Source organism: Mastigoproctus giganteus, chromosome 4, assembly GCF_048544385.1.
Source record: "Mastigoproctus giganteus isolate SK-2022 chromosome 4, ASM4854438v1, whole genome shotgun sequence".
NCBI classification, from domain to species: Eukaryota; Metazoa; Arthropoda; class Arachnida; order Uropygi; family Thelyphonidae; genus Mastigoproctus; species Mastigoproctus giganteus.
Genome location: NC_143578.1, coordinates 206,478,379 through 206,496,299, shown reverse-complemented (window position 1 = coordinate 206,496,299; position 17,921 = coordinate 206,478,379). Strand labels below are relative to the sequence as shown.

Here is a 17,921-nt window from a genome sequence, read left to right as displayed (position 1 = left end):
GTTTCTGTAATATATACCCCCACCTTCTCTCTACGAAACCAGTCTGAATACATGCCACAACCTATCAACATCCATTTACTGCCCAACTTAATGCACAGAACCAACTTATATTTTTCTTCAACTTCTTTTTCTTCAATGGAAGATGAAGGGATAACTTCATCTTCCATTTTGTGGAACAACCTTCCTTCACAAGTATTTCCTTAAAACTCCAATATACAGAAATTTCTTAAAATTACAATACACGTATATAGAAATTCAATAACTTCCAATTATTGTCAACAGGTATCATCTTTCATCTTCTCAACTTCAACCTATACATGGTACTATGCACTACAGGTTTTAATACCTTTAGCATTTGGGGTTTTCATAAAAAATAATTTTTAAAAAAATGCTTTTCTCTATAGCTACAATTTTATCCATACACACATAAACTTGTCGTTAAAACTACATAAAAATTCTGTTCCAGATCAATGCCAGTCCATTAGCCACTATTTTATGATCCCTCCTCAAACTATATCATTTTGTCATCAAATACGGATTATGGATAATCAATTTTTATACTGTATAATGAAATGTAAGATTTGTAGATTATGGATTTTTCTATGAGACCAAACTATTGCAAGTAATCATAAGTGCAATTAAACAAAACTGAAACCATATCATCTGCCAATTGAACTCAGAAATTTTTTTTTTTTGGCTGGTGCAGCATAAGCTTCAGGCTTCCTTGCATCATATGGCTCATAATAATAATAATAATAATACGTCACAGGTCACGAAGCATGGAAACGAAGTGCTTTGTTACAAGTGAGGACCACTCAGGATTTTATGATTTTTTCATAATTGCCATTTATTATATTTATAACAATATTAAAAGCTTCATGTCAAAATCTGCTGATGATATTAAGGTGGAGAGGATTTAACAACAATAACCAAACAGGTAACAAACATTCAACCTTACCCATATATTATTATGATTTCTCACAAAATTAGGGGGCATGATCATATCCCAATACTCAGTTTATGAATTTACATAGCAGTTTATTCTATAGCTTTCTAATCACAAAATTATTTTAAACAAAGTAGGCTTTCCTCCTAAATAACATTCATAAAATTATACTTATCAACCTAGATCAACACACAGTCTAGTAACATTTTTCAAAGCAGCATCTGTTAAGATACGGTGCATGTTCAGTTTGTTCCCGACTCCTTTTTACATCGAATTTAAAAACTTGCAGCTTCTCACGCCTTACACAGAGTTATCTTTCACTTAGTGCATATTTTTTCCACCCAGGGCCATGTTTCAGTCCTTGGATGCGAACAATAAAATTCCATATCCTCTCTCTAAACCTGAAAAATTCCAGAGTTCATTTTGTAACCCCTCCTTGCTACACATGGATGATCCCTTTGCTTTGCTACCCGATAACAGCCACTCAGAGGAGCTACTTTACTTTTAGCTCCCTGTTCACAAGGAATTGCTTACCATTAGTATTAGCTGTGGCTACCCAATGCCTGAAGGCAAATTTCCACACATCTACTTAGCAATCATCCTCTGTTTGAATTTATGTCCCTCATATGTGTAGTCTGAGCAAGAGGAAGAATTCCATCGGCATTGAGCTTACTCAATTCATTCAAAAGGAAACACTTCAATCAGATCTCCTCACAAGTGCCTAGTCTCCAGAAATGCAAATAGCAGAACTGAAGCCTTTCCTGGAAAGAGCACCCTTTTGTTCTTCTCACTGCTCTTCTCTGTACATGCTCCAACAGATTCATATTTTTCTTAAAATGAGGCTTCTAAACCTGTATGCAGTATTCAAGATGTGACCTAACCATTCATTGCCTTATACAACAGGATAGTCACTTCCTTATCCCTGCTAGCAAAATTCCTGAATATCATTGACAAAACTCCACGGGCTGTTCTGGCAGCCTGTCTGTACTGCTCGGAGAACTGCTATTTGATTGCACAATTACCCCCAGGTCTTTTTCATTCACCACTACTCAGAGTGTGGTACCACACAGTCGGTACATAAATCCTGGATTATTACTATCCAATGAGTGAAGTATACAGTACTGCTTTAGCATTCAAAAGACATGCCATCTTGTCTACACACCAAAGAGATTATGTGATCACAAGACAGTGCACTTTCTGAAGTTTCTTTTTGTGATTATTCATGAAGATAGAAATAAACTATTTTTTGAGAGTGAATGCTATTACCTATCTCATGCCATACCTTGACAGAATAATTTTAGGGCTGAACTGCAAGACTTGACTGAGAACTGTATTTGGTGTTGGTGCAATATTACATGCCTTGTCTCACATCAGGATATCATGGTGTTGGGGATTCTATCTTTTCTTATAAGAAGTTAGCAAACAATTCAGGGTCCTTCTACATAAAGACCAGTTGCCCTGTTGCGCATGGAAGACTATTGTACAAATTGGAGCAGAATGGTATTAAGGGTAAGTTGCTACAATGGATAAAAGGATGATTAAGTGGGAGAAGACAGAGGGTGGTAATCAATGGGTGCTGCTCTTCTTGGACTAATGTTATTAGTGGAGTCCCACAGGGTTTGGTGTTAGATCCACTGTTTTGTATATTTATCAATGATACTGATGATGGTATATCAGGCTTAGTATCGAAGTTTGCAGATGACACAAAGGTTGGCAGGGTTGTTAATGACAGTAATGGCAGTGTGCTACTGCAACAGGATCTAGATAATTTGGGCAGATGGGCTAAGAAGTGGCAACTGAAGTTTAACCTTGACAAATGCAAAGTACTGCATATGGGTAGAAGTAACTCCAGAGAAACGTACCAACTGTGTGGTACTACACTTAAGGTGGTAGAAAATGAAAAAGACCTGGGAGTAATTGTGCAGTCAGATATGAAGTTTTCTGAGCAATGCAGACAGGCTGCCAGGGCAGGTCATGGGGTTTTGTCAATGATATATAGGAATTTTGCTAGCAGGGAAAAGGAGGTGATTATCCCTCTGTATAAGGCAATGGCCAGGCCATGCCTTGAGTACTGCATACAGGTCTGGAGGCCTCATTTTAGAAAGGATGTAGATTTACTTGAGCATGTACAGAGAAGGGCAACAAGATTGGTGAGGGGAATGAAGGGATCCTCTAACCAGGAGAGGCTTAAGTTCTGCAAATTGCAGCGGCTGGAGACTAGGCACCTATGCGGTGATCTGATTGAGGTATATAAGGCCTTGAATGGGTTGAGCACACTGAATTCTGATGGGATCCTTCCACTTGTTCAGATTACGAACATAAGGGGGCATAAATTCAAATTAAGAAAAGACAGATGTAGAACAGATGTGCGGAAATTTGCCTTTAGCCAGCGGGCGGTTAATTGCTGGAACAAACTTCCATCTGTTGTTGTGGAAGTTGATAGGTTGAATAAATTTAAGGAGGAACTGGACAGGCATTTGGAGGGAATGGTGCGATTTTTTTTTTTTTATATATGTTTATATATGTATGTTTTTTTTTTTTTTTTGTTTTTTTTTTGGCTGATGCTGCATAAGCTCATACACTTGCTTTCTTGCATCACATGTCACTGCTACTACTACTACTGTGAACTACCTTGAGCTAGTAGTTCACACAATGATGTCGAGTATCATTGTGTTTCCCTCAAAAATTTAAAAAATCCCGTGGCATCCCAAGGAATGCTGAAGGATTGTTTGCTAATGCAGCTGTTTCCATAATTGTATCACTCATTACATAAACACTTACAGACATGCCTCATTCAAATTTATTCAGGTTTTATTGCATAAAATTTGATTAGCAATAACAGCAGTAACTACAGAGTTTTGCAAAAGAAGTGTAGAAATTTTCTAAAATATTAGTTAAAAATTGTTTTTCTATAAAAACATGTATACAAATTCCTAAATTCATTATATTTAGTATGTAAAATAATGTTTAGTAATTTTCCTTGTCTTTCAGATTAAAAATTAATGTGTAATGCATTACATGTATTACCTGTACAGGTGTAGACAGGTGGGAGTGGGTACATATGTGTGTTCACAGACCATTTGCATGTTATGTCGGCTGAAACAACCAAAATAACTTATAGGATGAATTATTTTCTACAATTATCCCTTTTCAATTTACATCCCCCTTTCCATGCCAAATGAGCGAAAATACAGATGTCTATAACTATGATGACCACAGTTGCAATTTTGAGTGTAATGTCACAATGTTCCCAAAAAAGTTTAGGACACTAAGGCTGACTTACTGGCATCATATTTTTCTTCTAACTATTGTATTGAGGTTCTGATAAATCACCTTCTCTCACACACTCCACTCAATGCCTCCAACAGAAAGATGTTAGAAAAATTCTGAACAATCTTGATGCCAAGAAAGCTCCAGGTCCTGATGGCATTTCTACTTATTTTATAAACCTGTTCTGTGTTGCCTTTTTACACTTTCTTATTCCACTGGTGTTTTTCCTTCTGCTTTAAAATTTAATTACATCCAACCATTTCCTAAGAAATGTGACAAATCATCCCTTCTAATTATTGTCAAATTGCACTTGCTTCTATTCTTTCCAAAAGTAATGGCAAAATCCAGCAGCTTCAAACGCTTCAAACCTCCCATCTAATTAACACTCATCAATGTAGATTCCATCAGTGTTGATCCAGTGATGATATCTTGTGTTACTCATACTTATTTGGTGAAACTCAAGAAGTTGCTCTTGATCTAACTCGCTCTGCCTGCTAAATTTTCCACTAATGCTGGGGTTCCCCAAGATTCAGTTCTTTCTTCCACTCTTTTCCTCTTGTATATTAATGACCTTCTTCAACTGACTGGTAATCTTATCCATATTTTTGCTGATGAATGACAGCACCCTACATTCCACCTTCCGGTTTGATAAAACTTGCCCAGTACAAATGCTCTCAACTTCTCAAATAGTCAATACCAATTCTTGAAATGCCAATCAAGTAATTCTCCAACTGGGTGAAGAATTCTTAGTTAATTTCAATCCTCCTAAAACTCAGTCCTGTCTTATTTCTCGCAAAAAGGCATGTACTGCTCCTACACTCAACTTCAATGAAACTCAATTTCTAAACAAGATCACATATCTATATTTCTAAACAAGATCACATATCTATATTAAGGATTACCCAGCCTTTAATCTCTCTCTCTCTCTCTCTCTTGGCATAAGCACATCGCAAATATTGCTTCTTCTGCATCAAAAAAAAACTGGGTTTTCCTTTAACAACTATATCAAACTGACTGTCGGTTCTGAATTTGACACTTTTGCAGTCGCAGCATTGGCTGCACTGTAGTCTCACCACTGCAAAATTGCCACTGTAGACAGGACTGTGTCAAGCCATCATAACATCTGGATGTAAACAACAAATTTTTATTGTTTATTACATGCAAAGGGTGCAGAAAAACTACTGTTTTTTAGCCTTTGAGGGCTGCCACCTGAATGTTTTATTGTCCACATTAACACAGGCTGAGATTACAAGACTCTGATTATTTTCATTTTTCATTGGAATAGTATTCCAATGAAGAATGAAACTGGAATAGCATTCCAATGAAGAATTAAAATAAAGTGCCGCCAAACTTTAAAAATGATCAAAGCAGACAAGTTAGTACAATTGCATCATATTAATATGTAGTGAACCACCAAAGTAGGTGAAAACATTCAAAGTTGAGGTGACAATTTAATACCATCAAATGTGTGTGTTGTGCTGATCAATACTATATGCCAAAGAAATTATTGAAGAAATTATAGGCATGTAATTACAGTAAAGCCTTGACCTACTGAACCTAATTTTATCTTAAACCTCAACATATTGCACAAATATTTTAGTCCTGACAGTTAAAAATGGAGCTTCATAAGGAGTATCTCATTACCTTGGTTTTTCATAATCCTTGATCTATCAAATTAATAATAATAAAAACCCAGAACATAACCTCAATTATTCATAAACAGAATCTTTTTCTGGTGTTTACTTTATGCTTTTGTGGTTTTTTTTTATTTGATTAGCTTGCTTTTCTTATACCTGAGAGAAAATGAAAATATCAAACAGTATGCTCAGACAATGACCAATTGGCATTTGCAGGGCAGCTCGACTACCAGATGGCCTCAGTTTAAAGTACCATTTTAATAGTGCAGCATGCAAACCACTAAGTATTTTACAGATTCAATGTTAATTTTTTTTTTGTATTTTAACTTCCAATTTAAATCTCTCAGGAATGTAATACATAATCCTATCAACGAATTTTTGAAAACAACATTTTGTATACTTGTAGTGAGATGGTTGCTTTTATTATTTCCCTCATAATTTCAGTGGTATCAGAGTTCTGATATAAAGGAGATCAAATTATCTGTCACAATTTTTATCATACAAAAAAAAAAAAAAAATCAAATAATATTTTTTAGAGGTTCTAGGAATATTGCCTATTGGATAATAACAGCCCTGCTTCTAGCAGTTCTATCTACACTGCTCAGAGAACTTCATATCAAAACTTTATAGTTACTCCCAAGTCCCTTTCATTATCAACTATCCTGAGTTTAATGCTACATGTGTATTATGCCATCCTAAGATTACTGCTAAACAGATGCAAGGCATTACATTTTTCCATGTTCTTATTCCTGAAGCCCATCCAAATAATTTATCTATAAAGTGTGGCTGGCAATAAAAAGTTCCCAGACTGGTGCTGTTGCTGTCACGTTAGAGTTTTAAAATAAACAGAAGTAGTATGTTGTTCAAACCTCCTCCAACAGATGGTAGTATTGAGACTGTCCAGTAGGCTGACAGGTTACAAGTAACAACCAGCCTACTGGACAGTCTCAATACTACCAGTAGGCTGACAGGTTACAAGTAACAACCAGTTTCATTAGGAGAATTAACATTCCGTGTCGCAATTTTGCAGTGGAGCAATGAATGAATATCAAAATTTGCTTTAAACTGGCAAAATCTGCAAGAGAAATATATGTAATGTTAAAAACTCTATGGTGATGAAATGTTAAATTATATCAGTGTGTTTGAATGGTATACACAGTTCAAAGACAGACGTAAGGATGTTTGTGATGACCCGAGAGGGTCATCCACCCATCAACCTCAAAATGAGGACAGAGTTGCAAAAGTTCAGGAAACTGGCAAGAGCTTGTTGTTTAATTCTCAGAATGATGGCTGATGAGTGGGATATAAATAAGGAGACAATTCATCAAATTCTGCATAAAGATTTAGGGAAAAGGAAGTTGGAAAAATTTGTGCTGCACAGCCTGATGGATGAGCGGAGTATCATCATGTGAAGGTTTCATCCAGACTTGTTAAGACAATCCTAATTTCCTCAACTGTGTTTTCACTGGAGTTGAGTGTTGGATGTTTCAGTACAACCCAGAGATGAAGCAGAGCATGCAGTGGACTTCAAAATCATCAAGGGGCCCAAAAAAAAAAAAAAGTTTAATTTAAAGAAGTCCAGGATCAAGATGATGCTAATCATGTTTTTCAACAAACAGCGCATGTTTGAAAAGGATCTGAAGGGGTGAGCGTCACTGCTGTGTTCCACATATGGGTGCTTCAAAGGCTATAAAAGTACATTTCTCGGGTGAGGACGAATTTCAAGAGAAAGGCAGCTGGTTTTTGTTGCACAAAAATTCCCCTGCCCATTCCACACTTGTTGTGAAGACATTTCTATTGAAACATAACATTGTATAGATGAACCATCCAGCCTACTCTCCTGATCTAGCACCAGTGGACTTCCTCTTTCCCAAGGTGAAAACTACCCTCAAAGGAAAGGGATTTCAGAATGTTGAAGACAAAGAAAAACTTAACTGCTGAACTGAACATTGTCTTTGGATGTCTTGCTGACGCTTTTCTGAAAATTTTAGAACAGCGTAATAAGTGCATTCAGTCTTGAATAAAACTTTGAATAAAAATAAAACCATTTTTGAGATCTTGTGTTCTTTTAATTACACCAGTCCAGGAAATTTATTTCCACAACTATATCTTGAAGTTGTGTACCTCAACTGTCGTCATTAACCACCTTGCCCACTTTTGTGTAATCCAAAAATTTAGATATAAAGATATTTAATAAATCATAATTATATGTACAGTAAAGCACTAATTTAATGGATAGTGTCTGCTGAATCAGGCTTTTCAGCAATACATAACTGCCTCAATGTGATGGTATTCACCATCATTTAAAACATTTTGCTGTTTGGAGTAAGGCCTTTCATCACCTTCTACCAGCCTGTCAAGTAGTCACACATGGGTAAGGAGTTATTTGAACCTGCAGTGAGGGTATCTGAGAGCTCCTCAGATGCTGAATAAGTTTAAAACAATTTTCATTGAAGATCAACTTCTAGCATTAATAGAAAGCATCATCAACAAAATTCTAAACAATAGTTCCAGACCTCCACAGAAGAAGGAAGACAAACCTAGGACCATGCTCATTATTCCATACGTGCCAGGAATTAGCACCATCATAGCCAAAGCAGAAAAAACTCACATCTCCATATTCTATGCAGGGAACCCAATCTCTGAAACAAAAACTATCCAGGAACCAACATCAACCATCTAAGTCTAGAGGGCCTGTGTAATTTACCCAATGCTCATGCAACTCAACCTACGTTGGAGAAACATAAGACTTAACAAGAGGATATGAGAACATAAGAAAGACACTCAACATGGTAGAACCAAAAAAGTCCAAAACAGCTTCACACACCCTTTCCTGCACAGGCACATGGGATTTCTCTGACACCATAGTTCTGACAACAGATTCATCATACTCCAGAAGACCCTTCAAAGAAGCCTACTTCATAAAATGCTTCAGAAGCTCTGCAATCAACAAGCAGCAAGGATTTTTTCTGGGTCTCCTCTTTAGGACTCTTACATATTGATAGTTTACGCCCTGCAAATTTACAAATGTATCCTTCATTACCTGAAGTAACCAGTTGTTTAAAATTATTGTTATGTTTTGGGAACCTCTAAGATTTTCATTAGAGTTTTAATGAGCACACTAAAATTAAAGCAGTGTAATTCTGGTCTTTGAAGGAGTAACAAATATCATTTGATTTTTTTCTCCCTATTCAAGGTCTGATAAGATTATTATTAAATTCCTTTATTTGGAGACCAATAAGTCCCAAAACAAGTTGCCATAACAATGTCTCATCTTTTAAATAACTGATTAACCTTTTGGCGATGCCATTTGCTTAAACATAATGGAGCAAGTCATAGTTGATAAGGGCATTACAGCTTAAATTCTGCCACTGTTAAAACTAGGGCCATGCAAATAAGGGGATGTGTGTGGATGTGGTGCACATGATACAAAGTACCCAGGTGCTGATTTAAAGGGGGAGGGGTTCAAAAGCATGGTTAAAACAGTTATAATAAACGGTAGGGTGGGTATGCCAAGGCAAACATGCACCACTTGTGCAGGATACAACTGCATAGTCCTATATAAAACTATGGCTTTACAGCTGTAGGTAGTCAATAAAAACCTTAGTGTACTTGGGTAGCAGTAATCCTGGAATAACATACCAATTGGGTGGTATCACACTGAAGGTGGATGGAAATGAGAGATCTAGGGACAATTCTACAGTCCAACATGAGGTTTTCTGACAGGCTGTTAGACCAGCTCATGGGATTCTACCTATGATTTACAGGAATTTTGTCACAAGGCACAAGATGACAAAGGTACCTCTACCAAAAAAAAAAAAAAGTTAAAAAATTCACCTGCAGGGAGACCTGATTAAAGTGTTTGAGGCTTCAAATGGATTGAATGAACTAAATGCTGCATCCTTACTCTTCTTGGATGACACACATAAGCACACAAATTTTAATTGAAAAAGGATGGTTGCAAGACAGATGTGCAAAAATTTACTTCAGTCAGAAAGTAAAGTAGCACTGTTGGAACAAACTCCATCTGGTTTTGTGGAAGTGGGTAGTTTGAATAAATTTAAGGAAAGGATTAGACAAATTTTATTAGAGGAATGGACAAATTATGTGGATAATTTTTTTTCGCCAATGCTGTATAAGCTTGCTTCTTACATCATTTGCCACTACTAATACTAAAACACCCATCTCAGATGTGAATAAGAGTATTTTTCCATTTTCATTTTTTTGAAAGTTTAATTAAATGTATGATAACACTTACTTTTTTATTCCTAGTTGACAGCATAGCTCCCCTACCAACTTTCACATTTTCACCAATAAACACAATTCCGGAGATAACTGGTAAGTCGGCACCAATGTCCATCTCATCAATGTCATCAAAATCATCATCACTTGACTCAGGACTATCTTCAAGTGCCACACCATTGACTACATTTTTTGGATCTACCCTTGGTGGTGATCCAGAACGTTTCTTACTCTTGGCTACTTTTGCAGGTTTACAACCAAATGGAGTTGGATTCAGGGCAATATTTGGTTTAACATCTTTACCCCTAAAATCAAAAACAACAGTTGTAGTAGAGGGTGGTGGTTTTTGCCAAGTAGGTTTTTTAGCTCCTAGGAGAGTGCTGGGTTTCAAAACTTCACCATCTTCCGCTAGAGGACTAATTAGATTGTCCTCTTCTAAAACCGGGCTATCAATGCTTTCATTATTTAAGAAAGTGTTCGAAGGTGACTGTTTCGTATTTTCGTCTACAATATCTAAAGTTGCATTTGCTACAGTGGATTTTCCCTCAACACACGATTTCCCTTCCACTTCCTCAGTTTCATTTATTTCCTTACTGTCATCTCCTAATGGTACAACGGAAGAAGTCATCAATGTGACACCAAGATCGATGGGTGCCACGGCGTCCACGGCATTTCGTTTCGTGGGTTGCGAGGTAATACTGCATGGTAAATAAGAGCACGAAGAAGAAGAAGAAACATTTACTTTTTCACCACCAAAGGTCATTGTAACACCAAAAGATCTAATCCTATCCAGAGCTTCGTCACTCACGAATTTCACTCCTTTTTCTTGAATTCCATCTGTATCATCGCCATTTTCTATCATTTCCGATTCCACAGTGTGTCCAATATCCACTCCAAAATTGCTGTTCGAGCCTGACATTTCTCCATTTACCGCTGGAGATTTTTTGGCACTTAGTTTGGCAGAAACACCGTTTACCCTAGCCTCTTTAGGCAGCATCTTCCTTTGCTTTGGGACAGGCTGGGATTTGGCACTACATTTTATTATTACTGACTTGGTCCTGAAATTCTGGCTGTTACACTTGTCATCCGAACCTTCAAAGATACGTTTATAGAATTTTACTGTATCAGGCTTTGGCAACTCTTCTTCGTTAATATTACACACTGAAATTTGGCGAATGTACTCCCGTCGTTTTGTTATAGAGCGAGTTGGGCTCTTATCAACATCTTTCGGTGATGGTGCTTTATCGACAATAACCACATTTTCATTGATGAGCATAGAAACAGGAGAGCAGCCTCTCGCTGAAGTGCGGCAACTGCGTAGAGGCTTCCTGCCGACAGACCAACGGTTCCCACGGTTTGGTTGTTCGGAGTTAACTAGCAAAGTTTCCATGCTTTTAGCTTTTTTAACGTTGATGCTTCGCTGACCTGCGATGCTCTTCACTTTGTTACCCGAGGCAATTGCCCTATTATTAATTTTTGTAGAAGTGGCCTGGAACGTACTGTCATTGTCTAACAGGTTTTCCAAGCTCGAGTACCGTCTTACAGCGTCCGCTGGTGCTTTTTCAGTTTCTTTCAAACTCATGCTTATAAAGCGTGATTTCAGTTTATCCACAATTCCGGGTCCATATTTTAAATCCTGATCGTCGTCACAGTCGTGCACAAGATCAGTGGGGGAGCTCAGCCGGTAATCATTCGAATAGAACCCATCTTCTGCATCTTCCACCATGCTATATTTTCTGTTCTTATCTACGAAATGGATTTCGTCTGCAGATTGCAAACTACGCGGGCCGGCTACCGACGTCCAGCTTAACTGTCCTCCAACTGTAGAATTAAATCCATTATTTTCTAGTTGATTTAACTCCGAAATCGATTTCGATGTAAGTGACAAAACTTGCTCATTTGGATTCCTGCTGAGAAGACTTGGAGCGTTCCGATCACACGTGGTTACTTGAGTATTCTTAAAACCTGCTCTATCGTTATTTATTTGCACAAGCTGGGTTAACGGTTCACTGATACCGGTCATTTTGCTCTCTTCACCGATTACTGCACCAGCCGTAACGGCCCCTGTGCGTTTTTTCAAAATTAGCAGCCTTTTCCACTCCGGTATATCAGGGTTGTCCTGAAGCTCGCGGTCGACACCCGCAGTAACTGCGGAACCAGACCTACTGATCCCTGTGTAGACAGCCATCATTAATTCATAAACCAGCTTTTATTGCAGTAAATACTTCGATCAGAAATTTTAATAATGCAAAATTAAAATCAGCAGAACCTTAATGTCAACGCACACTAATAATCGACCATATATGCACTCGCAATCTTTACACAACTGAAACCAGCTCTCCCCTTTTGGTCAGCCTTAAATTGTTAACCAAAACTTCGCTGTTAACTACACACGTAGCCCATTTCTTTCATAATTTTTCGGTATCTACTGCGACTACCGCTCCTAAACAAATGAATCATATGTTTACCTTGTTAATATACTGCCCATATTTTATCAAGTTCATATGATATGTGCGCTTCGATGAGCTTTGCATTCTAATATTCATCCCCGATATCGATATTTCACGGACCTAGAGCTGTCACACTTCATTTCACAGCACTTGATGAATACTTGCCGGTTCACACTTTACAAATTATTCAATCTGTAAACTACCTAACCATTTCCATTTACCATAATCACTGAACACCGACTCACGAACAACCAAGGAAAGCAACTACTACTAATGACCATCATCACACACAAAACATTACTTACTCACTACGAGGAGAAGAACGACAGATACAATGCTCAGTTGACATCAAGATAATGACGTCATTGATTTTCGCTATATTGCTTGTATCGCCATCTGTCGATAAAAAAGGTGTATAATAAGCCAGAAGCGCTGAATCAATTATAAGCAATAAATTTCAGTTTAAAACTGATCAGTTTGTAACTAATTGGAACAGTTCCGTCTTATGAAAAAATCTAATACGAAAATAAATCCACTCCTATTACGAAATCCACTCCTAATACGAAAATCCTCATTCTGCATAGTCGTAATTGAGAAATATAATGTTACTATATACAAAGCAGTATAAAGAATCAATTATTAACTGTTTAAAGAATTATTAATACCAATTAATATTTATACATATAGTAAGTAATTTAGCTTTGGACAAACAGAGTAGGAACAAATGGATTCTTGCTTCTGGTTTGGCACTATTTTTCAGTACTTGTAGTTAGCGACATTTGTTCCAAAATTCAACTTATACTGTATTTTGCTTACATATTTGTATTGATTAATTAGGGCCTATGTAAATATATAAAACAATAATAATTATTATTTTCTTGGTTGTTCATTTATTATTATTATTATTCAAAATTATTCATTCCTTAACGCCGACTGAATTTTGCGCCCCCTGGCATCCCGAAAGTTCGAACCTCAGCCCCAGTACCGTGAAAAAGCAATATTCAAATTATAGCACAAGTAAAGACTTTAAAATAGCTAAATTGTATAGATTGCATAGAAGAAACCAAAGCAAAATTCAATGGAAAAAATACAGGTGGTAAAATTTTAGTATCTGGAGCCTTCAACCTTACAAAGGCCATTGGAAAACTAGCAAGACACTGCGGTGCATTCATCGCAATCTAGAAACGCAAACAGATCACAGCAGATTTTTATAATGAGATCCAAAGGGTTATTATTGTTATTGTTGTTGCTCTTATATATTATTTCTCCCTGATTGGGGGATTCCACTCCGTGATGGGTACTACTACCAAGTTCACAGTGTGGTTGTAATGTCTGGTGTTACTGTGGGTCGAGGAAATCTCTGACTACAGGTATTCAGGATTACGACTGTCTGGAGCTCCTTGCAGGTGTTCTCTGGGAAACCTATTGCTGCTAGGCTGCTATGAGAGTCTTTGGTACCATACCAGTTGACACGATAATTGGGAGGGTTGATACTTCTTGCATATGGCACATCTCCTTGATCTCATGTCTCAGGTTCGTGTATTTCCTAATTTTTCCTCATGGGTTTTCTGGATATTGCTAGTGTTCGACACCGCTATGTCAATCAGGTAGGTAGCCTTTTCCATCTTGTCCACAAGGGTTATGTCCGGTCTGTTGTGCGGGATGGTCTTATCCGTTATTATGGCGAGGTCCCAGTACAGCTTGTGGGTTCATACTTGTAGTATGGTACACTTTCTTTGGTCAACTGGTATTTCTTCTGATGTATTATCCTAGCTACCTGGTCGTGTCTATGAATGTACTCAGTCTGGGTGATCACCTTGCACCTTGCGATGATGTTGGATAGTTTCGGAGGCCAGGTGGCATCGTCGACATGTGTCATCTGACATTCCGGGCTCCTTTACGATGTATTTTCTATAGTTTCTGGTGTAGACTACCTGGTCTTAGATGGCCAGCATGAATCCTTCAGTCTCGGGGAAGAGCGTCCCGCTTGTGAGCCATGCATTGGAAGCAATGTTATCGATGTGATCTTGGTGGAGGTCATTGTAGTGTCTGCCATGCAGTGTCTTCTTTACCCATCTTTCTTACTTCGTTTGTTGTACCGTCTCGGTGGGAAGGGTTTCCTCGCTTAGGTTGAGTGGGGTATACCACTTATCTGCCTTCCTTATGGCTTGGTGGAGTGGCGCTGTGTTGTTCTCGAAGTAATCCTTCAGGTTAACTATCGCTGTTTTCTGTTGTTCTATTAGGTCTATCAAGCCCCTTCCTCCCTCTTTCCGAGGTATTGTTATTCTTTCCACTGCTGACTTCGGGTGGTGTTGGCGATTCTTGGTCATCATTGTCCTTGTCTTTCGCATGATATCTTCTAGCTCGGTCTTAGTCCAATCTATGACCACGAATCACGAATGTGTATGTTTGTACTGGAGCTGCATAGGTGTTTATGGCTTTAACTGTATTCCCTCCGTTCAATTTTGCTTTCAGCAGGCTTCTTAGTCTCAGATGATATTTTTCGGTCAGGCACTTTTTGATTTCCTTGGGTCCTAACTGCTCAGCCTGCATGATCCCTAGGTATTTGTAGGTCTCCCCTTCTGTCATAGCTTCGATCTCTTTACCAGTCAGCAGCTGGTAGTTTTGGTCAACTAATTTTCCCTGGTGCAGTGTGTGTGGGTCTTGCATTTTTCTAGACCAAATTCCATCCTGATATCCTTGCTGAATTCTTCGGTAATTCTTTAGTAGTTGCTGGAGTTGTTTCTCGGTTGCCGCGTAGAGCTTGATGTCATCCATGTACATCAGGTGGGTGAGGGTGTACAAGTTCTTTCTTCCTTCTTTGAGATTACATCCATACTTACTGCCGTTGAGCATGGTGGATAGCGGGTTGAGTGCTAGACAGAACCATAGTGGGCTCAGAAAAAGATTCCTCTTCTAATGGGGATTGGCCTGGTTATGATGTTCTCGACCTTAACGGTGGTACTCTATTTCTCCATTGTTACTCCTAGGAAGTTTGTCACTATCGGATTGACCTTATAGATCATCAGGGTCTCTATTAGCCAGCTATGAGGTACGGAGTCGAAGGCCTTGCGGTAATCGATGTAGGCCTTGTATAGGTTGCGGTGCTTCTTGAAGGCTTGCTCCATAACTGCGGTATCTATGGTTTATTGCTCCTTGTATCCTTTACTCCTCCACTTGCATCCTTTCTGCTGTTCGGCCATTATGTTCTGACTCTCTAAGTGGTATGATATCGTCTTAGTTATGCGGCTGGTCAGGATCTTGTACATTGTTGGGAGGCATGTGATTGGCCTATATTTCGCCAGGTTTCTTGTAGGCTTCAGACGACTCCTTCTTTAGGTATTTTTAGGCTTCAGATGACTCCTTCAGTGAGAAACTTCAGGATTATCTCCGGGTGCCTTATCATTCGAGTGAACTGCTCTGCTAGGTGCTCGTGTGTGCAGGTGAGCTTCTTGTACCAGTAGTTGTGGATGTTATCAATTCCCTGGGTTCGCCAGTTGTGGTTGTTCCTGATCGACTGTTTTACTTCTTCTCGAATCTCTCTCTCTCTCATCTCTTGTATGTCCTTCGTTTTTTTCTGTTCTACTTCTATCCAGCGTGCTCTGCTGTTATGTCTTACTTCACTGCTCCAGATATTTCCCCAGAACTCTTCGATCGTCTTCTTCTCGGGTGGTCCGTTTCCTGCTTGGAAATATGGACCTCTCCTGCATCCAAGTAAGCTCTCATAATCATGGCAAAAGTTTCGCTTACCTCTTTTGCTACTTCTCTTAATATAAATGGATAGATTTCATCATTCCACGTGTCATTTTTACATTTAGCTTCAACAATTTCGCCTTTACTTTACTCTTAGTTATCAGCAATTATTCAGTTCCCTGTTAGAATTTAACCCACTTCTGGTTTATACATTCCTTAAAAATTCGTCATGTGTACCTGGAAATGCAAAATATCTATTCAGTTTATCAGCAAACAGAGCAGGATCAATAACAGTTAAACCATTCATATCAAGTGGACCAATGTGCTTCATTCTCTTCATTCTAGTGTTTACGTTATTAAGAAAGTCATTGGTGCTTTTCTTTGTGTTCATTGCAAGAGACTCTTCGTAATCTACCGTAGATTGTTTTCTTTTTTTTATGAATTGATTGCAGATTAGTATACATACATCGATTGCAGGCATCTGTATCGCCTAATACTCTTTCCATTGGTGTGCAAAATTTAAGGACCAGTCAGGTAGAGGCTTCTCAAAAGAGTGGCCTGAATATAGGAAAAATATACCAAAGGAACCTCGTGAAGTACAGAAATGATGAAGGAAACAAAACCAACGCAACGACGGAAACAAAACGGTACAGGGGAACTTTATTCAAAAATGGCAACATAGAACTTGCTGCCATGATACAGATGCATCACTGCCAAAGATGGAACAAATGGAACAAAAGGAAGAGGTGGTCCTCAGTAGGAAATATGGCCACCCCTAATGTCGATGCAGGCTTTGCCCCGCATGTCCATACTTAGAACAATGTTGTTGATAACTTCTTCCGGATACATCGTCCATTCCTCTGTCAGTGACAACTTCAGCTGGTGAACATTTTCTGGTGGGTGTGGACGTGCCGCCAGGCCTCACCCCAGGGCGTCCCACATGTGTTCAATGGGATTTAGATCGATGGAACGGTCAGACCAATCCATACGAACAATGTCCTCACTTTCCAAAAGCATATCAACAGCTGCAGTGCGATGGGATGTGGCGTTATCATCCATAAACATGAAGTCGAGACTAATGGCACTTCGGAACAAAGTGCACATGGGGAAGGATTACCTCAGTACAGTAGCGTAAACCAATTACAATACAGCCTTCCAGTATCTGGAGTTGTGTACATTCATCCAAGATAATGCCTCCCCAGACGAGAACACCTCGACCACCATATCGATCCATTTCAGTGATGTTTGCGGGGGTGATATCTTGTGCCAATCTCTCGTCAGATTAGCTGATGTCCAGAATCGCTGCTGAGACTGAATCTACTCTCATCAGTAAAGAGTGCCTTACCCCATTGCTGTCCAGTCCTTGTGTTCGATACACCACTGTAAACGGTGTCTAGGATAGGCAGGTGTTAAAGGGACACAGCGTACTGGCCGTCGGACAAACAGTCCACCTTTGTGGAGTCGCCTGGCCACAGTAAACCGCGATATCCTGCCTCCTGTGCTACTGTGCAGCTGGTTTTCAATGGATCACGATGTCTGGTGTCGTTCCCTCTTGGCTTGTAGGAATGTATAGCGGTCATCATTGGGCGCTGTTTTTCGTGGACGACCACCACTGGTCTTTCGAACAGCTGTACCTGTCGTTCTGAAGGCCGACCACGCACGTGAGACGATGCTATGGGCGAT

At 38.8% G+C, this 17,921-nt stretch overlaps 1 protein-coding gene across 2 annotated transcripts in view; it reads right to left on the bottom strand.

The window, feature by feature from the left end:
- The window catches only part of LOC150087345 (uncharacterized), a 184,697-nt gene extending 171,824 nt beyond the window's left edge, over positions 1–12,873 (bottom strand). For both annotated transcript variants that reach the window (XM_090371145.1, XM_090371146.1), the window contains exon 1: positions 10,112–12,873. In XM_090371145.1, the coding sequence (XP_090227271.1) occupies positions 10,112–12,286 (2,175 nt within the window). In that variant the 5' untranslated portion in view covers positions 12,287–12,873. The remainder of the gene's footprint in view (positions 1–10,111) is intronic.
- Between the last annotated feature and the right edge of the window lie 5,048 nt (positions 12,874–17,921).